The sequence below is a fragment of the Mustela lutreola genome, chromosome 1 (genome assembly GCF_030435805.1).
Source record: "Mustela lutreola isolate mMusLut2 chromosome 1, mMusLut2.pri, whole genome shotgun sequence".
NCBI lineage: Eukaryota > Metazoa > Chordata > Mammalia > Carnivora > Mustelidae > Mustela > Mustela lutreola.
The window spans coordinates 185,182,812-185,206,499 of record NC_081290.1 but is presented as its reverse complement, the minus strand read 5'-3'; the positions used below and the strand labels follow the sequence as shown (position 1 = coordinate 185,206,499).

The window sequence follows — 23,688 nt, the reverse complement described above, 5'->3', positions numbered from 1 at the left end:
GCTCCGGGAAGCTGGAACCCAGCAGGGCTCTGCCCATAAGCCAGTGTGGGGACCATGGAGACTCCTTTGCAGACATGAGCACATCTGCTTCCTTCTGGAAGGACCCAGTTACAGAACTGGCAGCCCCTGGTGTACCCCTTGGCACCCCCGACTGGCCTGAGGCTTCCTGTGCCGCCGGGATCTCCTGGGATCACCCAGGTCTGCCCATTAGAGGCAGGAACTGTGGCCAACACCATTGGGTCTCACTGTGCCTTTGCTGCACACCTGGCCAGGCCCACTGGCCTGCCAGCCACATATCACACCAGATAACGGAGGGACGTGTAGTCCAAGGTTACAGGTGCTACAGCGGGCCACGTTCTTCTTTTTCTGTGCAGTCTGTGTTCCTGGGGGCACTCCTCAGTCTGCCTTGGCGTCCCTGCTCAGGCCGCATGGGGCTTCCTCAGCAGTGGTCCTGCACCACTGGTCTTTGCCTCGAAAGTTTAATTCAGGGTATGAACCACCAGCCCAGCAAGGCAGAGATGACTGCTCACTCACAGCTTAATTCTTACTGCCCATGGCACAGATGGGCCTTAGATGGAGAAGATTCTCAAATTCTTGAATATTTGTGGCTTCTTTGGGACCTTGGCCTTGCTTTCCTCCTTGGGCTTGCTGGCTGGTCTCATCCAACCCATATTTAAAACCCCAGCCTATCCCCAGGAAGGCATCAAGATGGGCCAAGGGCTCTGTGCTCAGAGGACCCAGGTCTGGCCACGCTGTCCCCAGACTTCGGCAGCAGCAAATGGCTGGCCAGCCCCTGAGGTCTGCTAGAGTGGGTCTTCTCCCTAGCAGCTCAGAAAAGCTAAATAAAGCATTTTGTTCTTTTCTTGCAGGTCCTCACACATTCCACCCTAATGAGAAAAGAGAAGCAGGCAAGCCTTCTTGATCTTTCGAGTCCTAAAGCTGCTTCCCTAAACAGGGAGGAAATATCAGCCTTGGGCGTTTTCTCTAGCCCGTGACACTGGGCCAGAAGCCACTGCTGCCTCCTGGGATCAGTGCCCCGTAGGTGCTGAGAGCTTGTTCCTGAAGAAGGAACCTGAAGTATCTGTGTGAGGTGAGTGTTTGTGTTTTCAGACTCAGTGGTACGAACTGTCCATTTGGAGGTGAATGCATAAGTATGGTCTGAGGGGATGCATCCTAGCTCCAAAGAGGATGACAGACCATTGCCAGGTGGCTCCGGGTTTGTGAGAGGCAGTGGTTGTCCAGCTGAAGCTCTGGGCTCGTCAGATTCAGAGCGAGGACTTCCTTGGCTCTGAAGGCCAGCAGCACGTGCACGCACTGGGGAAGGGCAGAGGGTACAAGGACCCCTGTGATGAGACAGAACGAAGGGAAGTGGTCTTCCCTTCTTCTGGAGGTAAGATTCAGACTCTTCCTCTTGGCCTGAAGGCCCTACATGCTTATAGACTCTCCCACTCTTCTGACTGTTGTCAGTCTTGGCACTGGCCCTCTACCCCTTTCCCTGTACTCCGGCCGGAGCCTTCACGCCACCTGCTGAACACACCCAGCCCATTCCTGCCTCGGGACTTTGCTGACCCCTGCCTGCCACACTCCAGCCCCATAACCTCCTGGGAGGCTCTTTGCCATCCTACAGGCCTCAGCTCAAACGCCACCTTGTCAGAGAGCCCTCTCCCTCCATCCCCTGATCTCTTATCCAGTGACTGACCTCTGCCCACTATCTACCACACTACCTGTTTCCTCTTTTTGCCTCTGTCTGCCATTTTCTGTTCATTTACTTGCTTTTCATTTGGCTAACCCTTCTGGAAGATTCTACTGTCTTATGTCTTATGACTGTGTCTTATGTCTCCCCAGCATCTAGGACAGCCTGACTGACAGGAGATGTTCAAAGAATATTTGTCAAAAGAAAAGAGTGGCTGCTGAGCCTGGAGATGAGAGCACCACCTCCAGAGACTTACAGGTAGGCTATGAAATGGAAGAAGTCCACTTCTGCATGATAGCTCTAGGATCCAGGGTAGATTTCAGCTCCCCTCAAGAAAGGACTAAGAGAGTGTGAGCTGCTTGGGCAGTTAGGCCCACTGTGGCTGGAGGCACCGAGCAGAGGCTGGACAACCCCCCTGGGCAGGGATACTGTAACGTTCTGGAAGAGGTCCCCGTGCGGGGCAGGGCTTGGTGTAACGGCGTCCCCACGTCCTCTTCAGACACAAGAGCCTGGGTCCCATGTCGCCATCCAGCAGCACCCCAAGCACTGTCCAGATCCCCTTCACTGTGTACTGAGGACTTCTCCTTGGAAGACCACCACACTCAGGCGGGCCTGTTTTTATTCACGGATTCTTGTGATTTTATTTTTATATGGAAAATAGATACTTTTTAGCATAATGTTTGTCCGCCTGCAGCAGGATTCCTGGGGTACTGAAATTTAGACTTGGGACTTCCCAGTTCTACCCAGTCAGAGTCTCCGGGTGGGGCTCGGGAATCAGGATTTGGAGGAGCGGCCCGGCTGATCCTCGCACAAGTAGAGTTTGAGGGTTGCCATGTCCGGGTCCTCCCACGCCTGCCCTACAAGGAGCCACAGCTGTTCCCGAGGAGGAGCTGCGGAGTCTCGCTGTGTGCCCTTGACCTAGCAGACTGGATGGACGGAGAGAAAGCAAAGACGGCCCCGAAGGAAAAAGGAGCACCCAGTTCACCGCTAAGAGTCTTGACTTTCAGATGGAGTAAGGCGCTCCTTCAAGCTAGAGAAAGTGTGTGTAGTTTTTGCAAAAAAAACAAAAAAACAAAAAACTAAAAGTAAGGGAAATACCAGGAAACGGATAAATGTGTGTTGAAGACAAGCCAACAGCCACTGGCTCTTGGAGGATGATACAAGACTGTAGACCAGGAGAGCTGGAAGAACGGAGGGTATCCCCGTACCTCAGGTAAGAATTAATAGAAGGGAAATGTAAAACCCTTCCAGGGGGGTCTACATTTGCCCGACTGTGCCACTGGCCGGCCTTCACTGGCTTACCCAAACACCCGCATGCAAAGAGAGTTTCTTGGGAGCAGCTCCTCCATAACCTCCAGGGTCAGAGCCGCCCCAGTGGTGATGGACGTGGGGCGGGGGGCTGTCCCTCCTTTGTGGTTCCTGGCCTGGGAGAGGCTGACCCTAAACAGGGAGCTCACTGTCCCACGACAGAGACCTACATCCTACGTCTTTCTTAAATCCTCAGAATGGGAATCCGGGTCTCATGTTTACAGACATCAGATGGGCCCGAGTCCCTATTAGGAGCTCTCTGTGCAGCTGAGGGGTCCCTCTCACTGCGCTGGGCTCTGGTTCACTCTGCTTGCTCCTTCCCAGAACCTGCTGTTAAACAGACGGCCAGTCTCAAGGGCTTCCGGTAAGTGTCCTTACACTGTGATTATAAACATAATAGGATTTGCCAATGAGAGCCTTCTCTCACATATCACAAGGTCAATCTCTGCAGCCCCTACTATGGGCTTCTAATGGGAGCCATGAAATCAGGAGCCTGAGCTACCAACTGGTGGCCCACAGGGTGTCCCTGACCCCGGAGTGACCACCTCCTGGTTCTGCGAAGGGACTACCCCCTCCCCCTGCTGCCAGGGACCAGGAACGTCCAAGGAGGCAGTGACCCCCGAGGGTTCTAAGGGCAGCCGAGCAAAATGCATAGCTCCTTATCAGAAAAGGAAGGCATTTCCTTTGCTAGAACTCCAAGCAGCAGGCTCAAAGTTCGGGGTCCAATTTGGGGTAATCAGAGCTATTCAGGTACACATAAGGTGAAAGGAAAGGGCTTTTGACGTTTTGTAGGACACACAACTATTCAATAAACTCAAAGCACGCTGGTGAGTTCACACGGACTGTTACTTCCTTTAATAACGCAAAGGTGTAAACTTCATCAAGGCCTCGCTGATTATCTACACAACAGTGTTAGCATTCTTATTAGTAACAAACGTGATCCAAACCTGCCGTATAAATATTTCAGAAGTGAGCAAAGGAACCCCGCGGCGTGCGGAGTGTGGTAGCGCTGGACAGGGCACAGCGGTGGGGGCAGCTGAGGTGGTAAGTGCTTCCCCCCCAGCCCAACTCCGGGGACTCAAAGGGCTGCTACCTTGGGGACTGCTGGCAGGGCCAGGGGCTGCAGCCGCCACTGAGAACAGTGTCCAGTGGGAGTGGGTGTGCCCTAACGAGGTCTCTCAAAAGGCATCCCGTTACAGACCAGGGGCCTGCCTGCATTGACCCCAGAGTAGCTTCGGCTGAGGTCCCGCCTCGCCCGGGGTGTGTGTGGGGTGGGACAGGGCTGTGTCAGGCTTCCCTATACTTTGGCTAGATCTCCAAAGAGTCCCTCTGGAAACAGGACACTGGCCCTCCCCTGTGGGTGGGACCAGGGTCAGGCTCGGGTAGAACCCCCCCCCCCCCCACCACCACCAAGGGCCCTCCTGGGTGAATATGGGACTTCTGCCCCACATGCTATCAAGAGCGTGCCAAGAGCCAGGAGGACAGTGATGGGCCACTCGTGTGAGGACAGATCTCGCCTTCCCTCACCCTCCCCAGAGCTCTCGATAACTGACCTGGGATTCTTACACCAGGCCCGGAGGCACGACGTGTCTCTCCTCCATGCTCCGACTTGTGCCTAAGAACCACGCCTGCTTCTCTTGTGCTGGTGTGAAGGCAGGGCAGGGACCCCAGGGGCAGAGGTTCGAGGTGGGGCTGGGGAGGGAGGCAGGGCTCAGGCAAGAGGCACTACCTGCCTGAGCTACTGGGAAAAGTGCGGCCTCCGGTGTCTATCATGAGCCTCTAAATGGTGAGTGCTGGGGGACACGAGCCCGTGCCAAGTGACACGGGCAGCACTGCCCTGCAGACGGGATCACTGGGGTTCCCAAAGGGAAAGACTAGTCTTCAAACGTTAATTTAAAAAAAAAACAACAACAAAAAACAATACAACAAACAGAACTAAAAAATAAACAGAACAAAAATTAAACTTCCGTGGGATGTTTAGAGATGAGATATGTAGAATGATGTGACCACAATGGAGGGAGGGAGGTTTCATCCACTAGAAGGTCCATCCCCGAGCACGCACAGGTGTTACTGAGCAGGAGCCTGCCGTCTCCATGTGACTCTGCGAGCACACTGTGCCTCCTTCCAACAGCAGAGAGCACTAGCTGGTGGTCACCAGAATTTTTTAAAGGTCACTAAAGCCACTGACCACCACAGGGGGTTGGGGCATTTGGGAAGTAGGACAGGCTGGCCTGGTCGCAGCGTGTAAACGCTCTGGACTGGGCAGTCCGGGAGTGACCTGTCCCCAACCTCTGCTCTGGTGAGTGTGTCGGGGTGGGGAGCGCGCAAGCCATGCCTGGCTTGCGGTGAGGACTGGAGTGTAGGCGAGACTGTCGGACCACAACACCCGAGACGCAAGGCTCTGTGCAGCTCGAATCACTCCGACTGGGGGGGACACCCGTCCTACACAGCTGATGGGCACTAGGTGCGTCATAGGGTGGCCCTTTGGGCAGCACCAACCAGCATAGGCTGCTGGCTGTGATACCAGGGCCAGAGCGCCTCCCAGAAAATGCCTAACAAATCCAGTTTCTTCCACTGGATGGGCAATGTGATGGCTCTGCCCATCATGTCAGCAAAATGCCTGGGCGCGTCCCAGGAGTCTGGCTCTCTTACCACAGGTGCTTCAAGGCAAGCGAAGCCAGCTGCTTTCGGAAGGGCAGAGGAGGAGCACGTGGTCATCCCAACAATCTGATGCAAGCTTTAGGGGTACTTAGACATTCTCCTCTGCTACATCATTTTCAGGTAAGAACAACAAAAAAAAGCAACAGGTAGCAGATGTGTGGAAATGTCTCTGTAAACCTAGCATAATGTTTTTTGTTTTTTTTTTAAACCATGTAAAGAAAAGCACTCCCGCATGTTTTCATAGTCTGCCATTGGAAAGGGGCAAACATCCTCGTGAAGCAGCACAGAGGATCTGTGAATGGTAAACTGTCTGCACGTCCAGCTTTTTCCAGTTCCCAAACCTTCCTCTTCCACACAGAGTGCTTGGTGGTGTGGCCGTGGCAGTCCTGACAGGTTCTTCCAAAGGGGTCACTGATCATTCTCAGAGGAACTGGGCATTTAAGCAAACTTAATTTGCGTGTGTGTGTGTGTGTGTGTGTGTGTGTGTGTGTATTCAAGTTCCTAACAGAGCAAAAGCAGAGTCACTGCGGAGAGAAGCAACGAGACAAAGGTGTAGGACGCAGAGCAGCTGCCCAAGGTCGCTGCAGGTCCAAGCCGTGGGTGCCCAGAGAGAATGTGGTTGTTTAAAAACAAATGTGGCAGTGGGGATGTCCCAGGGATGGACGTCCAAGGTGAGATGTGTGACGACAGACACAGGAAGGGGAGGGGGAGAAGGAAAGAGAAGGTAGAGACAGAAACAGAGAAAAAAAAATAGATAAAAAGAAAAAAAAATTAGGTCAAATATAGAAAACGCAAGAATCAAAGGTTAATTCAACTTAGTAAATTAAACTGACAAAGGTTAGAGAAGAGCTCAGTATGGTATTACTCCCGTAAGGCCAGTTCCGAAGCTCAGCAAGGCCAGAAGCAGCACAGCAGGGCGAATTTGGGGGTTAGGGGTCAGCGAGCAAATGAAATTCAAGTGAGAGAACAGAGCCTCTGCAGTCAAATCCAGGAGTGTGATTAGGAGAGTGTTACCTTTGACTAAGGTCAGGCCTCTTAGGAACAGTCAACGAGCCTGTCCACAGCCTCCTAGCCTCTACAGCTTTCTGCGTGTGGTAGAAGAGATGCACCATAAGCATCTCAGTGAGAGGTCGGACTCTTCCTCCTCGGGCGCCACGGCCTGCCTCCCCCACCCCCCCACTGTTCCAGATGAACTAGTCTGCACGCCTCACCTCCTGCCATCCTGCTGACCGCCGATCCCACCACGAATGCACAGCTTAAAATTCACAGGTTTTGTCCACAGGTCCCAACAACATGGCCAGGAAAGTCCAAGCAAGCACAGAACTACCTCAAGACAGCACACAGCAGAGCCCTTGCAGGTGAGGTGAGCCATCCCTCTAGCACTCTCTGGCTTCCTTGGGCACCTGGGAGCTTACCAAGAAGGACCTGGGAGGACAAGGTCTTCTGTTCCTGTATCTGACTCACAGGGTCTCCAACTGCTCCGGCCCCACAGGCTGATGCCAGGGGCAGCACTCAACACGGGAACGCAGCGCAACCCAGCCACATGCCTATGTTGCCTAGGTTGGGCCACAGGTGCCGTCAGAAATCTCTCGCTGCAAAGGGCTGACTTCAACCTGTCACTCCCCCAACTCCTAAGCGTCCCATAAAGGCTGAACACAGACGGACACACTCCAGACTATCGAGTTCAATGAAAAATGGACCAAAGAGCACAAAGAAAGAAGGGGCACAGGATGGTAGGGCCACCTCTGGACATGGGCTGAGCAGGAGTGAGAACACCTCTTGCAGCCATGCCCGTGCCTTTACCGCTGCCTGTTGGCACTAAGAGCCCTGCCTGACAATGTGGAGGGTAGGACTGATCAGCATCTGGCCTGCCCACTCCCTGGAGCCCCGCATGTCTGTCAGACACACGCATTCATGCACACTCCACCGTTGCAAACCACAGTGGTCTTACTTTGCCATCTCCTTAACCCATTCATGCACACGCAGGCCCACGTCCTAGGCGGCCACAACCTTTCTCTCTTTCTCCCGCTGGGAGGCGCTATTGTGACAACTGAGCAGAGCCCCCAGGCAAGCATCAGAGACAGGACAGGCATGAGGGGGCCACACTAAGGCAGCTGGGAGACTGGGACATCTTCCTACTATGCTTGAAGACGCAGAGAGTTTACGGGGCCCCCTTCCAACAGGCTGCACTATAGGGCCGGTGTCCCCCTCTCCTGCCTGTGGCTGGCACTGGCTGATCTGGAGAAGCAGAGTGGTGTTGAAGACTGCTTTCTGCTCTGAAGTCTGGTCAATGCAGAGACTAACCACCAGCGGCAAGGGGGCTGGGCCAGCAGGCAGGACTCTCACTTTGTTCCCACACTTGAGTTGGTCCTGGATCCCTAGCGACAGGTCTGTGTCTCCTAGGAGAACGACTCCCGTCATGGTCGCCAGCGGATGCCTTTCACAGATGGCGTTTGCCAACATCTCCTTTCTCCACTTGCTCTGTTTCAAGCGATTCAATTTAATCTTTGTTGCAGTGGAGAGGCCCTCAGAAAATGGGATTTTTAACTAACTGGGCACCGTCTCTTCCTTCTCTTGGGGTCCCCACAGAGAAGAGGTCTGGACCATGATTGTGCAATAAGCAAGCATCGAAAAGAAAGCGCTTAAAAACAATTAGGGGGTCCTTGTATGGAATGGCAGAGGGTAGATAAGGTTTCAAAAAAAGATCCTTACTCAACCAACTGCCAAGGCTTGGCTGGAGCTGGGTTTTTCCCATCTGAGGAGTCCCGCGGGCCGGCTTAGCCTCCGTCCTCCAGGGCTGAATGACATAGGACCGTTGCCCCAGGATGCTTGGCCAAGCCTTCCCAGGGGTCCAATACATCTCAACCCACTGCACAGATAGGTACAAAGCACAACAAAGCTTTGCACGGGCGACCAATCATGAGGATGGCTGGCAGCAAGCAAGTTGTCAGGGGCTGTTCAGGCACGTTAGGAGGTGAAGCATTGTGCATTAATTCCAAGCGGGAAACTCACAGAAAAGCAGAGGCCGTCATACCTGGGATGGCCGTGGGCTGGGCCGAGGTCCTGAACACAAAGTGAGCCGCCTTGGACTTCCCCTGCTGGTTCTCAGCCACCACGTAGACCTCATACTCCGCATTCCATTCCAGGGACTTGAGCATGACGTGGTCACTGCCAGACGGGAGCCGGATCTCTGGTTTCCACTCGGAAGAGAGCTTCTGGGAGAAACCGGCAGGAAGGACACAAGACACCAGGATAGTTTAGATGAAAATGCTGGTGAGACCCACTCACGGGAAGTGCTTCAGGGAGTCACTACTATTAGTACAAAATAATACAAATAAAAACCGATGAGAGGCCAGGGTGGTTGTCCTTTACCAGCCTGAAAACCCCTAAGGACAATGAAGGTCAGGAGGTCAACCTCGCATTTTGTAAGCACAGCAGCTGATGGCGGGTGCCATAGGGCAACCCTCCAGTGTCTTGTCCCATTGCCATCCAGGGCACCCAGGGACTCAAGAACATTCCGGAAGACGTGGCATATGGACACCCCAGAAGAGCCATGCAACGAATATGCTTCTTGTCCGGTTTCAGGATGTTGCTCCCACTCAGCTGTGTGACTCACCTTCCCACACGGGAACGTGGCATAGGTTCATTTTGTTAATAAAAATTACCATTTGTTGAACACCTACTGTGTGCCTGACCCCATGATTTCTAGGCTTTCCACTATTTTCTCATTGTATCCCAGCCTGTGAAGGGTTTTGTTGGGCCACACGTTTGCTTGGCCAGGGTCACCAGTGGCCCAATTAGAATTTAAAAAACTTAAAAGGGCCCTATAGCTCAGGGGTTAGAGCACTGGTCTTGTAAAAAACTTAAAAGAAATTCAGTGGTCTACATTATCTTTCTCTCAAAGGCTGATTTCCTTGGTAAACTCTATAAAACAGGCAACCAGAATATAAAGCAAATATTATGTTACACAAAAATACTAGTAACATATAACAACAATACTTAGCAAACACTGAGCGTTTGGAGTAGAAGACAAGACAGGTAAGGCTGTTGAAATCTCACATAGCTCAATGTCCTGTCCCCACCAATTTTTAAAGGCAGACCTGACAGGCACAGCCACAGTGGCTCTTCTGGAAAACTGACATCTCTGGGGGCCTCATCTGGGAGGTGTCTCCAGCCCTGGCTGAGCGCTTAGCAGATATTATTGTATTATGAGGTGGGGGATGGGGGTTCCATGTGTTGGGCACATTTCAGGTGCTTTGCTTATATTATAACTGATGTTTACAATAACTTGATGAGCTCTTTCATTTCCACGTTATGGGTGGAGAAATGGAGGTTTTTGGAAGTCTGGGTGACCTATTGGGAAGTGGTAAAGCCGAAATTGGATCCCATGTCTGGCTGGGCCACATCAGCCTAACAGGGGCCAGAGACAGCCCATCTGACCACACTGTCCACTTCCCGTGGGCAGTGCTGGGCCACCGCTCAAACCTGATCCTGTTCCACAGTGAGGAAGCCACAGGGACCCCCTCAGGTTGGCCTCAGGGTTGTCCACAGAAGCTCCTCCTCTGATGTCCTCCTCCTGCCTGGCTTTGCAATCAACTGGGGAAGGGCTGAGTAGAATGACAGGTCTGCCTACCAGCTGGGAAGTGTGCCTGGTGGGGCTCTGCTGTAGTGACTCTCCATTAAGCCTAACCAGGCAAGGGCTCCCCATCCCTTCAGCGGCAGCCGATCAAAAGAGGAGTAAGTCAGCTTCCTTGAAAAATCCTTTCTTTCTGTTTCAGGAAAGCACACTGCTCTCTGGTTCATTATTTCCTAGGTAAGAAGTCCTTACTAGGTAAGGTAAGTCCTTGCTAGGTAAGAAGTCCTAGCAAGAGGCTATTCCCAGTGCTCAGACACTGCCTCTCGACCTCTCAGCAACTGAGTGTGCTGGCAGTGGCCCAGGGTCATTCTAAAACCTAAGAAAGTGGGAGGGATTCTCATTTTGGGGGCCTGGAGGTACAAAGTAGGATGACATCTTAGATCTTAGATGGTGAGCAAACCAGGAAGAAAGGGTTCAGGGCCAAGTTCACTGTGAGCAAGATTAGACCAGCTCAGGGAGGATCTGAGGGGCAGGTGAGAACGACTCTGGTGTGGGATGGTAAGGCAGCCTAAGGCAGGGGTGAAGAGCCCAGTGTCTTCAGACAGACCCGGATTCAGACTCTGCTCACCCAGCTGTGAGAGATCACATGGGTACGTTACTTCCTCGGTAAAGGGCAGATAATCCTAAGGCCAACTTCACAGGTTTCTCATGGGGAGACAATGCACATGATTGCAGTGCCCAGCCCATAATACACACTTTATCAAATACACTGATTATGAGATACCAGTATATTATTTGCAAAAAGTACCAGGTAATGGCAAAATCACTTTGTAGAAATGTTCAAGCAGCAGAGAAATCAATCGTGGTAGGAGTCTGTCACCACCTCAGTCAATTTAGAGGTTTCAAAATCAGAAGAATAAACATTGTTAAAATGTCCATACTGCCTAGAGCCATCAGTACTTTGAATACCATCCCAATCAAAATTCTACCAGCATTTTTCAAAGAGCTGGAACAAACAATCCTAAAATTTGTGTGGAACCAGAAGAGACCCCAAATTGCTAAGGAAATGTTGAAAAAGAAAAACAAAACGGGGGGCATCACATTGCCTGATTTCAAGCTTTACTACAAAGCTGTGATCACCAAGACAGCATGGTACTGGCACAAAAACAGACACATAGACCAGTGAACAGAGTGGAGAGCCCAGATATGGACCCTCAACTCTATGGTCAACTAATCCTTGACCAAGCAGGAAAAAATATACAGGGGATAAAAGTCTCTTCAATAAATGGTGCTGGGAAAATTGGACAGCAAAAGGAATGAAACTCGACCATTCTCTTAGACCATACATGTGGATAAACTTGAAATGGATGAAAGACCTCAGCGTGAGGCAGAAATCTATCAAAATCCTAGAGGAGAACATAGGCAGTAAACTCTTCAACATCGGCCACAGCAACTTCTTTCAAGACACGTCTCCGAAGGCAAAGGAAACAAAAACGAAAATGAACTTTTGGGACTTCATCAAGTTCAAAAGCTTCTGCACAGCAAAGGAAACAGCGAAACAAAGAGGCAACCCACGGAATGGGTGGAGATATTTGCAAATGACACTACAGACAAAGGGCTGGTATCCAAGATCTGTAAAGAACTCCTCAAACTCAACACTCAAAAACAGATAATCACATCAAAAAATGGGCAGAGGACATGAACAGACACTTCTCCAAAGAAGACATACAAATGGCTAAGAGACACATGAAAAAACGTTCATCATCATTAGCCATCAGGGAGATTCAAATCAAAACCACATTGAGATACCACCTTACACCAGTTAGAATAGCCGAAATTAACAGGACAGGAAACAACAAGTGTTGGAGAGGATGTGGAGAAAGGGGAACCCTCTTCCACTTTTGGTGGGAATGCAAGTTGGTGCAGCCACTCTGTAAAACAGTGTGGAGATTCCTTAGAAATTAAAAATAGAGCTTTCCTATGACCCTGCAATTGCACTACTGTTTACCCCAAAGATACAGATGTATTGAAAAGAAGGGCCCCCTGTATCCCAATGTTCATAGCAGCAATGGCAACAGTTGCCAAACTGGAAAGAACCAAGATGCCCTTCAATGGATGAATGGATAAAGAAGATGTGGTCCATATATACAGTGGAGTATTATGCCTCCATCAGAAAGGATGAATACCCAACTTTTATATCAACATGGACGGGACCGGAGGAGATTATGCTGAGTGAAATAAATCAAGCAGAGAGAGTCAATTATCATGTGGTTTCACTTACTTGTGGAACATAAGGAATAACATGGAGGTCATCGGATGAAGGAGAGAAGTGAGTTGGGGGAGGTTGGAGGGGGAGACGAAGCATGAGAGACTGTGGACTCTGAGGAACAAACTTAGGGTTTTGGAGGGGAGGGGGTGGAAGGTTGGGTGAGCCTGGTGGTGGGGACTAAGGAGGGCACGGATTGCATGGAGCACTGGGTGTGATCCATAAACAATGAGTCTTGGAACACTGAAAAGAAACAAAATTAAAAAGAAAAAAAAAAAAAAAAATGGCCCCAGTGTGGGCATGGCCTGATGGCTGTAGGTCAAGCTTGGGATTTAAAACCCTGACCAGGGCTCTTGAGCCTTCTGCAAGACACAGAACGATTTCTGCCCCACCTGGGCTTTGCATGTTGTTGTGCTAACAAGGTGGATGTTAGGGTTGCAGACGTGGGGGTGAAGATGGGGCAGGGGCCACAGAGCCACTCACCGCTCGGTACTTGACCAGGTAGTGCCTGATGGGGGAGCCGCCGTCATCCTGCTTGATCAGGTTCACCTTAATGGAGTTTCCGTCCTCTCCCATCTGCCCTTCGAGCTTAGGTGCGCTGGGTTCACCTGAAACAGCCAGTTCAGTCATGTGACATTTTCACCCACAAAGGAAAATCCAATCCGTAAGCATGGGGTGTAGTGATGGGGGTGGGGCTGGGTTTTTTTTTTTTGTTTTTTTTCTCTTGCTTTCCCAGAAATTCAAATGGTGAAAAAGCAATAAATAGAAAACTTCGGGTTCCAGTTAAATGCGTCAGACTCAGCCCCAAACTGGGAGCGCTTTTTGGGAATGTTCTGGGAGACCCTGCCTGATAGCACAGTCCTTTTACCATTTTAGAAACAGGATTTTTTTTTTTTTTTTAATGTCTCTCCCTAGTGCTTGCATTTCCTTTTTGCCTGCTCTTACAACTGCAGATTTAACTTTGATGAGCCTGATACATTTTGAAGAATGGCCTGAAATACAGAAAAATGTGTCAGAGTGTTTAAGGAGAAAACTTAAGCCCAGAAAATAATTCTTCAAAACAGCCAGTCTCTTCCCTGGACACATGATTCAACCTGGGGGTCCTGGGGACCCACATCTCTAGCAGGGGTGGAACAACGCTGCATGCTTGTGACCTGCTTTCTATGAATTAAAGTCTATTACTTAGACTCATTTAAAAACATGACAAGTTTCCAGTTGTGCTTAAATAAAGCCCAAGCTGCCAGGGGCAAGTCTCCTATAAGCATATCCTGCGTTCAGGGCTCAGTTGCCTGCGTGATAATCCTTGGCACCTTGTTTAAAGTGACAATCATTAGAGTCTTTTGTTTGTGAGAAGAGAGGAAACAAACGTCTTTAGGGTTCCTCAAGAGAAAAGAGTCGAGGTCTCTATTTGCAGTACACACTCGGCTTGTGAGTCCAAGGTAGAGAAGGAAGCTGGGCTCGTACGGGACGAACTACTAGGGCTGGGATGGTTCCTCTGTAAGACACTGTCTTACGTTAAGACAAGCTACATCATAAGTGGATACTAGAAGCAGGGAGGTGAGAGAAGGTCTGGTAGGGGTCCCAGTGGAGATTTAATGCACTTGGGATCATGCATCTCCTACGAGGACATAACTCTATGTCTAGTTCATGGCCTCTGACAGAAACTGGGGAGAGTCTATCCAATAATCACCCTCCTGTGGGTTGTCTTGGCTTGTCTGTTGGAGGACAGGATCACAGACATGTGACCGAAAACCCAGAAAGGTCTGTCACTAAGCTTCGGACCTCATCATCCCAAAGTGTACCATTGGCCATTTGTGACAAGGCCACCGGCAAAGCCATTCAGCCCGTCCTCCTCATTCAGCTACTTCGGGAACCTCACGACGGCTGCTCATCTGCCCCTCCCTCTGAGACAAGAAGGAACCAGAGAGGTAGCACTCAAGGACAGCCCTTGCTACTCGGCCTGGGCCTGTAGCACGCATACCACCCAGAGCTCATCAGAAATGCAGATTCCGTTTTAACAAGATCCCCGGGCGATCTGTGTGCACACTTAGGCCTGCGAAGCCATGGTGATGGGGACACGTGGGGGTGCGTGATGGGAGGATGCCTCATCTTAATGTCTGAGGGAGAAAGGATTTAGGAAAAATTGTGCTTGTGGCTTGTTTTCCTCGATTGGTGATGAAGGACAAAGAAAACCAAGAATTAAAAAAGATAAAAACAAGGTTTTAGGCAAAGACATGTCCTATTTTTGTGCCACTCCCTAGCCACTGGCCTCAACTCTTCAGTGGAGGACATTTAGGAATTTGGTTTAGATAATGTCAAGGGGGGCACACTTTCCAAATTCGTTTGGACTAAGTCGCAGAAGCTTAGTTGTGGCTTATATCGTTATGAATATCCAGTGTATGAAGAACCTCAAACCCCGTGGAGGCTACGTCAGAACGGGGCAGGTCTGTGGAGAGTCACCCGTGCTGAACAAATGGAATCACAAGGCCCAGTGGAACTTTCTAATCCTAATCTCTGAAGCAGGGTGACCAACTCATCCTGGCTGGCCCGGGCAAGTCCTGCGCTCTGGAACAACCCTCAGTCCCAGGCAGACGGGGAGGGATCGTGGCCCAAATAGGGATGGGCACGGATGACGACTTCCATATTTGGAATTGTGACACTAACTCGGTGGTGGTCTATCTGCCTTAAGGAGGGAAGGAGGCAGCATCATGGCCCTTCTGACACACTCACCAGGCAAGGACCCAGTCCTTCCCCTAAGGCCTTTGCTTTGGGGGGGGTGGGGAGTATCTACTTAGAAAAGGTGCTCCCTTTCATGTTTGTGGGGGTCCCTGTAAAACTAATCGCTTAGGCCTCTGCCTCACTATCCGCAGATGCAGACTAGGGGCCCTGGCCTGGGTGTTCTCCAGGGCCCGCTCTCCCTCTGCCAGCGCTGTGACCTGAAGTCAGTCACTGCCTTAGGATGAACTATCCAAGAACACCTTGGTCATTTTCACAACACTGTGAAAGAGACTCAAAATAAGGATGTCCTGCCAATTTCAGGGCGATGTACCCCCAGATCACTAATTCCACATCTCTAAGGCACACGGTTGTCTTTTTTTTTTTTTTTTTTTAAACAATTTAAAACGTTATCCTCCTAAAAGTCCTGTCTTCGAAAAGAGACCTCCCCCAGCTCTCTTCAAAGACCTCTGAACAAAAATCTGGCCAAGGAACTTCTGCGGAAACCAACAGCCCCAATGAAAGTAGTCAAGTCTTATCCTCAAATGTGTCTCAGAAAAAACGGAATCACAGAGATATCACTAAAGACTCTACGGCGCGGTTAGAACACAGTTCTAACATTGACCAAAGCTGGAATGCTCTCTGTCACTATCATTTCATCGGAGTGATGACTACATCATTCTGACACATACGTTTAACTGTCTCATAGAATTGAGAGCATATCGTGTAACATTTAGGTGTTATCACTTCAAGTGCTTTAACTCTGACTTACTCCACAAACGTTTACCGAGTATCTCCCTTCTAGGTACTAGGTAGACCCTTAGGCATTGGCTTCTCAAAGGTAAACAAGACAAGGTTTTGTTTGCCAAATGAACTGTCTTATCCATCTTCAAATGTCCACCATCTGTCAGTTCTTCTAAAGATTACAAATTGGCTAAAGAAACTGCTTCCTGAGCTCTCGGCAAGAAGGCGGCTCTAGCCACGTCTGACGTCTGGCTGATGCTGGAGAAATGGGCCTTGGCATTTGGGAGGCTCACTGCTTTACTGAACACTATCAGGAGAGGAAATTATTTAGAGGGTCCCAATGTGCGCTCTGTTCTGAAATGGCTTCTCTGATTGAAATCATTATGGGTAATTTCAGCAAAACCAATATTGTAATTATTTGTAAATGTTGGTTTGCAATTCAGCAGCAGTCGGCAGGTTGCTCCAAGAAAACCCCTGGGGTTAATTACACCTTCGGAATTTAGCTTCAGCCATGAGTAAAATTCATCCCCCCCAAAATATTTTATGTAAAGACTAAAAAAACCCCAACAGCGCCTTAAAAATAAACCTTGCTGATAACAAATATAAAATATTAGGCAGCCCTGGTATTTGCTTGAAGAATGTAAGTCGTGTGTGCCAGAAAATAAGAAGATGCCACAGAGACGGCATACAGTCAGAAATGTTACAGGCAGGTCCTATAAATTCCCCTTAGAGATTGTAATTGAAATGTCTATTTCTGGCTTTGCAGATTGTAGGTTGTCATTTTTGTGCTATTGTGCCCTAAAATCGGAGTCGGCTTCATGCCCCTCCCCTGATCAGCACAAGCCCTGAGGTCAGAAATCTTACTGCTGGGTATCTGAGTTCCACAACACAAATTATAGCAAAGCCCAGGGTGTGTGGACAGCATTTGTGAATTTGAAAAGGAAAACAAGACTCTAGTTCTCACTGACAAATGCCCAAGTACCAAGAATTCTATTTATCTTTTGACTGAAGTGCTCAGGGAGGCCCGACCCATACTCTTTCCTCATCCACTTGGGGACGGCACAGTTTTGGGCATCTGAGTGCAAACCAGGGACAGATGCAGGGCTCCCATTGGACTCTCTCCCTTTTTCTATCAAACAGGATTGTCTGGCATCACAAATTCTGTTACTTTTGCGTATCCTAACTCCTGCTCCCTGCCCTGAACTACTTCTTGCAAGCAATTAAAAACCAATCTGAAGCATAGGGATGCCTTTTTGTTACTTGTTTAGAAAAGCGCACAGTGTATGATTTGGCTATTCAAATAGGAAGCCCATTAGGTCTTTCCAACTCAGGAACGTTGGAAATTACAAGAGGTGAGAAGTCTGGCTGGTCCTTGGCGGATGGGCAAATTACCTAAGGGAAGCAGGATGTGCAGTTGCTAGCCTAATTGTCCTTCCTGAGACCGAGCTCTCTGCCGAACAGGTGAGTCCAATGTGCCTTGGAGCCTCCAAGTCCCTGTGATGCCCCCTCTGACGGCCCACCTGGCTACTCTAGGGGTACCAAGGGGGCTGACAGTCCTAGCGAGGGGCCAACAGTGGGATGGGTTTCCATTTGTCCTAAGCCCTGGGCCCCCAAAACAGGCCTTGGGAGTCAAGTGTTCCTTTTCTCCTGAGCTCTTTCCTCTTTGTTGTTAAGAATTTGCTTGTGCTGACACGACTTAACTCTTTGCTATCCTGGTTACAGGTTCCAGGAAACACTGGGGGGCACGATGAGAGGGCACGGCTCTTACAGAAAGGACGTTTCACTCTGAGGCCACGGTCATGGGGGCATCTGGCCTACACGTCCCTTTCAAATTGGGTTCCTCGGGAATTATGGATGTGAGTGTATGAGCTGGGGGGAGGCTGGGGGGCGGCTGGGGAGACCAACGGCAGCCTGGGGCATGAGTGAAACAGCAACAAATGAACTTCGACAGACTGAACCACAGAGGCATCGAGTCCCTTCTCGTGGGTGTCATGAAAACACCAACAGATTAGTTGATCAATTATCTTTGTTTCATCAACCTAAAAAGAAAATATGACCACGAAGGTGTGGCTTGTGTCCAGGCTGAGGAAGTTAGGACCAAAATAGCCCCCAACAATGAACTCAGCTCCTGCCTCCGAGGCCGCAAGGGAGGTTGTGCACGACACTATTTTACGCACATTAGGTTACTCAGAAAGAAGCATGAGGCCCTGGGAGGTTTCAGACCTCACACTGCTACGCCCTAGGGAACTGGGCCCTTTCCAGAGCCCCCGGCCTCTGCACCTGGGATTTGGGCCAATACACGTCACTGCCTCCCCCTGCAGACCCTTCACGCTAGCTCTCTGCCACCAGTGCAGAGAATCCTTCGGAATAAAGGCAATTAGAGCAGAACCCCTGGTGACAAGTCTGGGCCGACCTGCCAGAGACCCGTGGCATTCCAGACACACAGCTGTAAAAAAAATAAAGGAGGTAGTGGAAGGGGTGGTTAGTGATGTTTTCAATCTAAGAAGGAAGAGTGGGTGTTACAGAGTTTAGTTCATCAGAATCAGCATGTCCTAGTAGGAGAGGCAGTGTCAGTAGCTAAAGAAAAGAACATCATTATGAATGGGTTGGGGGCCGGGGAACCATGCTCAGACATGCGGCACACGGACAGGGGGTGCAGGGGGCTTCTCAGCGCACACATGCTGGGGGTGGGGAGGGGGAGGAGGCCCATTTCCACAGAGTCCTCATGGCTGATGGGAGTAACTGGAGGAAGGAGGTCGGGCCGTGACCAGGCGCCAGGATATTAAAAATAAACTTCAGCACGGGCGCACCGTAGCTCGGCACAGCAAGTCCCCTCCTGGGAGACTCCCTGCTCACTATACCTTCCTCAGTGAGGCCCCTCTCACCTGAAAGCCTTACTCATGTCCAGAGAAAGGGGGTGATCGTGTTCTCGTGTTCTTAACTAAGCTTTCTCTCCCCCATAAACTTTAGTTGCTCTGCTCTGCCCATTCCCTTCAATTTTATTATTAAAAACCATTTCCTGCTGCTTTCTGTTCATCTGTATAAGGAGTCCTCTGCTTGTCCCTTTGCAAATGGCCAGAGAAGTCTGTCCCACAAGGGAAATGTGCTTTGATCAGGGAGTATTCATGCTTCCAAATTCCCCTGGCACTTAAGGGATTTTTTTTTTTTTTTTTTTTAGTACTGGCCACATTTTTACCGACACCCAAGGCCATTGCTAAGGTGCGTTTCTAGGGCAATTGCAGGAAACATCTTCAAACATTTCTTGCTTTGCTTAAAACCTCTGGAAGAGATCTCTCTTCAGAGGTGTGGGTCAGTTTCAACCTCGTTCGTGTGGTGCTTTGGTTCGTCCTGAATGACAGCACTGCACGGAAATGACTACACTTGTTTTTAAGACAGAAACTAACGGGTTTCAACTCCACATCTGCTCCTGCTTCAGATCTCAGGGGAAGATCCAGGTTTTTCCCTAGTACATTAGCCTTGGAGCCGTCACCTCAAGTCTTAAAAGAACACGGTTCCCCTCAGGGGAATAATGAAATCACAGCATTTTGGGTGAGACTTGGGAGTTTAGAAAATCATAGGCTCTGAGTATTGTCTGTCCTAAGACTCCCAGATTGGGTCACCTTTTAAAGGCAGGTCAAAGTCCTTAGCACATCTGATACTCCCCTGTTTTGGGGACACCCTTACTTCATACAGCGTTAACACCAAACATCTTTTTGGAAATGATAGACGGCTCTGACCCAAGACCTAGTCCAGGACTCTGGTTGTAAATGGGACTCAAAAAGAGCACAGTGGCCACGCCCAGAAGGCTGACGTCTCCGGAGGTGGTCAGTATGCAGGGCTCACACACGTCGGGGTCACGAAACGATAGGACAGACCAGGAACAGAGAACATGCATGCGAGACAGCTGTGGATGGTTTTGTCCGTGTGGATATCGCCCAGACAGTTCCTCAGAGATGTGAGGCCAAACGGGGACCCCCTCGCATGCACGGGCACACTGGGCGGTTATTCGTGTTAGTCTGGCTTTCGTGATCAATGCAGCCCGTGTGTGTCTCAGGTTGTGATCTGACGTGCGAGTTTCAGTTAGAAGAGAACAGAATGCAGATGACTCCCAGGGCAGGTTTCGAATAGGTGTTTGATTTTACAGTGGGGAAGCTGTGAGCAGAGGCTTCCTTTTCTCTTTATGATAAGTGAGAAATGTTTTCACAAGGTTGTGACAGTCACAATATTAACTAATTATTTTGTCACCGCTCTGTGCTTAATTAGGCTATAATTTTATTTCCTTTGCTGTAAGGGTCAATCATGTGCTTCTCGATTACAAAGAGATCTCTAGTCATGGTAACTGCCAACTTCTAGCTGTGATTTCTTGTCCCCACTGCCCAGGGGGAGGGTCACTCTTAAACAGTGACACATCAACGATCCAAACTGCTTTAATTCCAAATTCTTAGAACTCTCGTTTCAGTTAAGTCCTCAATTTGCATGAATTTTATGAAGTGCTCTCATTGGTTTTGAGCAAACAGAACCACTGTAATGGATACATTTCTCTCTGTAGCCTTTCAGGGTTGCAAACAGATACATTTCACATTTTCACGGACATGACTCATTTTAGAGCAACTGTGGTTTTTCAGGACTACTGGATAAAGTTAAATAACAATGTTGCAAAGGTAATTTGCAAAACTGCTTTCTGGGAAATAATTTTTACGAACTACTGGGTAAAAATTCAAGTTGGCCCACTGCCCCGGGGCAAACGTGGTTTCACTATAGATGGCAGTTTGCAGGGCCGAGTTTCTCCAAGTGAAAGGTTAAACCAAAGGCTGTCCCAGTATCAAATCGTCATGTCAAGGCTGCAAAGAATGATGAATTCTAGAGGGCAACTGAGAACGAGAGCAAATCTCTCAAATGGCTTCGCTCGGGAAATCGGAGACAGGAAGAAACGAGTGGGCTCTAGGTGCCAGGCTGTGGTCCCAGGTGTAGTTACCTAATCAGAACAAAGAGTTTTACCTTCTGTTCACCAGCGCGGACGACATCATCAGCATCATGCAAGCCACATGACAAAGTCACATGATACGCACGCACATGATTGGTTGAAAGGAAAGTGGAGGAGGTCACATGGAAAATACAAAAAAATTAAAAACTGATGTAAACAATGGGCAGGGAAAAAAAATCAACAACAAAATCACAGACTAAATAAAAGGAGAAATCAAATTAAATTAGCAGCATATATAGGAAACATTGGGAGGACAAACTGCCCGGAAATAGGAGGATAATAAATCGATAAGGGCATTTGGTTAACGACACCAATAAGCATTAGATACAGTTGCAACACTGCATATTAATACATCAAGGAGGGCGTACGCTTGTTTGGAAATAGGGAGGTGGTTCTTTCAGGACCCGGAGGTCAAAGTCAATCCAGGAGACTGCTGAAGGAAAAGAAAAAAAAGCAAGTTATTATTCACAGAGTCCAGAAATGTCTCGGCATCCTTGGGAAACAAGGGCGATGAGAGAGAACATGGGTCATGCAGGAAAAGTCCCAAGACTGTGTGCCCTGAAGGTACAAAATATTGTATTATATGGAGAAAAGCCATTTCCTGTTTCACGTGATGCATATGGAGAGGGGGATGGGCTGAATAAGATCTGGGGGACACAGGCCGGAGAATGCAGTCCTGCAGGTCCTTTCTCACTCCCCTGTTCATCGACCCACATTATCCCGGAGCCCCCAGTGAGATACCCGAACTGAGCCACCTACAAAGGCGGAAGCCAGTGCAGAAGGGAACAGGTTTCCTTCTGGTGGCTGAGATGATGGCTCTGTTGACATCTGGCAATGAAACTGAACCCCTGGCCTCGTAAGCTAACACTCTGACGCTGAACAAGGGCCTGGACATTTGGACAATCTGGGTACAATTATTTCTCCAGACTTTTGGCTGCACCAATAAGATATGGATTTGACCTTGACAATGAAAAAAAAAAAAAAGGTTTTCTTGTTTGACTTGCTCTACATTCCTTTTTGTCTTGTATTTACGGTCTAATTCGTTACTGAATAACCTGCCTCGTCAAAAGGCATTTTGGGTTTCCTGCCCTGGATCAAGGGGAAGTTCAGGCTTTGGCTGGTTGAAGCCAAAGAGGGCAAAGAGGGGAGGTGGAGGTACCTTTCTGTTCAAAACACACCACTGTTTAGAAATACTGCAGGAGAAATCGTTTAGCCCAGTCACACATCCCTTGCCACTGCGCTGATAGAACCTGTCCGCCCTATTGTTCCAAACCACACAGGCTCTGGAACATTCCAACCAACAGTGCCCAGCTGGAATTATAAGCAACTGATCGGTTTCTCTTTTGGTCTTATCTAGGGTACCTTCATTCATTCATGAATTCATGATTATATAAGGATTAACACACACACACGGGCAAAAATAACAGAAATTTTTTTCAGCTCTACTGACTGGCTGATGACCACTACCTTCCTCTTTATGATTACGCTCATGGTAAATACAAGTCGCTGCCCAATTGTGACTGTCTTTCCTCATATCCCAGGATCCACTGGGACCTATAATTTTGGTCAGTAGTCAAGTGGTGCCCAAAACAAACAAACAAACAAAAACAAACTTTCTTCTCTTTTGATGTCACTACTGAGTATCTGATCCATGGACAGAAATGTGTGATGTTTAAAAATTAAACATATGTCAGGGAGGAACATCTCATTCCTCCTTAAGGAAAAATCTGGATTCTAGATGTCAGGGAGGACCAGTCAACCGTGGGACACATGAATATGACGCGAACCATGCGAGTGTTCTGTACCCTTCTCCTGCCTCGCACACACACCGCCCCAAGCTGGAAGGGACAGGAGCATGGCTGTTTGAAGAAGAAACGGTTAATTGCATTCCTTTCCCAAACACAGAACAAAACCAAACCAAATCAAACCAAAACCACAAACTCATCCTCTGAGTGAAACCCATGCGAGCACAGCTCATTGTCACCCGCTCAGCTCTGCTGACAAAATGAAACCTCAAAAAGCGTCAGGAATTAAAATTCATTGCAGCACACACACACACACAGAACACCAAGAAAGCAGACCCTCAGCTATGTTCTACAGTAGAAAAAAGAACCATTTTCTGCAACACGCATAACCAGGAAACTCTTTTCTTCTCTGTTCAATTATGTACCCGAAACCTTGGCCCAGGGAGCAGAGCGGGAGCTGTATTTCTCATACCGGCTTTCTGCCTTCTCCCACAGACTACTGCTCGATGGACGCGTGTCAGTTTTTTTCTGTGCACTTAAAAATATTATAAAACCTAAACCCCCACATGGCTGTGAACACCACTGTACACACACACACACACACACATACACACACGTCCGTGCAAGCGGGGGCTCCTGTTGACTTGGGACTTGAGGCCTAACCCACAAGCTCACCTCATTAGAGCCTCATAAAGGCCAGCTTGGAACGGGTCACCATTGCAATGAAGTGTGATGTTTTCCACAAGTCGGGCCCTGACTCTACCCTCTGCAGATGAATTCCAGAACTCGGATCTGGGCTCTCAGCACACAGTCTTGGGCGGGCCCAGCTCTGCTTTCAGGGGCCGCCATTTTCCTAGCGCTGAGGAGGAGGGCTGCGAGGAGGCCTCTCCCTCCTGGGGCGCTCTGTGCACTCCTCATGCCCCCTTGGCCCTGCTGCGAGGCCCCACAAAGCAGGGCAAGCTGTCCAGAAGGAGCAGCGACTTCCCTCCCTGACGC

General features: G+C 49.4%; 1 protein-coding gene and 1 long non-coding RNA gene across 16 annotated transcripts in view; one reads left to right on the top strand and one right to left on the bottom strand.

Annotated features, from left to right (window-relative positions):
• Nucleotides 1-9,338, top strand: part of LOC131836026 (uncharacterized) — a 44,904-nt gene extending 35,566 nt beyond the window's left edge. The window contains exons 4-9 of one of the 8 annotated variants that reach the window (XR_009355486.1): nt 870-1,090; nt 1,846-1,951; nt 2,193-3,365; nt 3,969-5,782; nt 6,945-7,020; nt 7,129-9,338. This is a non-coding gene — a long non-coding RNA (uncharacterized LOC131836026). Of the gene's footprint in view, nt 1-869; nt 1,091-1,845; nt 3,366-3,968; nt 5,783-6,931; nt 7,021-7,128 lie in introns of all 8 variants that reach the window. The other 7 variants (XR_009355487.1, XR_009355485.1, XR_009355482.1 and 4 more) reach the window with 7 other exon arrangements.
• NCAM1 (neural cell adhesion molecule 1) overlaps nt 1-23,688 on the bottom strand; it is a 300,947-nt gene that overhangs the window by 8,875 nt on the left and 268,384 nt on the right. For 4 of the 8 annotated variants that reach the window (XM_059180903.1, XM_059180933.1, XM_059180914.1 and 1 more), the window contains 2 exons: nt 12,988-13,112; nt 8,697-8,874 (listed from right to left, as the gene is read on the bottom strand). In XM_059180903.1, coding sequence (XP_059036886.1) covers nt 8,697-8,874; nt 12,988-13,112 — 303 coding nt within the window. Of the gene's footprint in view, nt 1-5,781; nt 6,244-8,696; nt 8,878-12,987; nt 13,113-23,688 lie in introns of those variants that run through there. The other 4 variants (XM_059180921.1, XM_059180928.1, XM_059180940.1 and 1 more) reach the window with 2 other exon arrangements.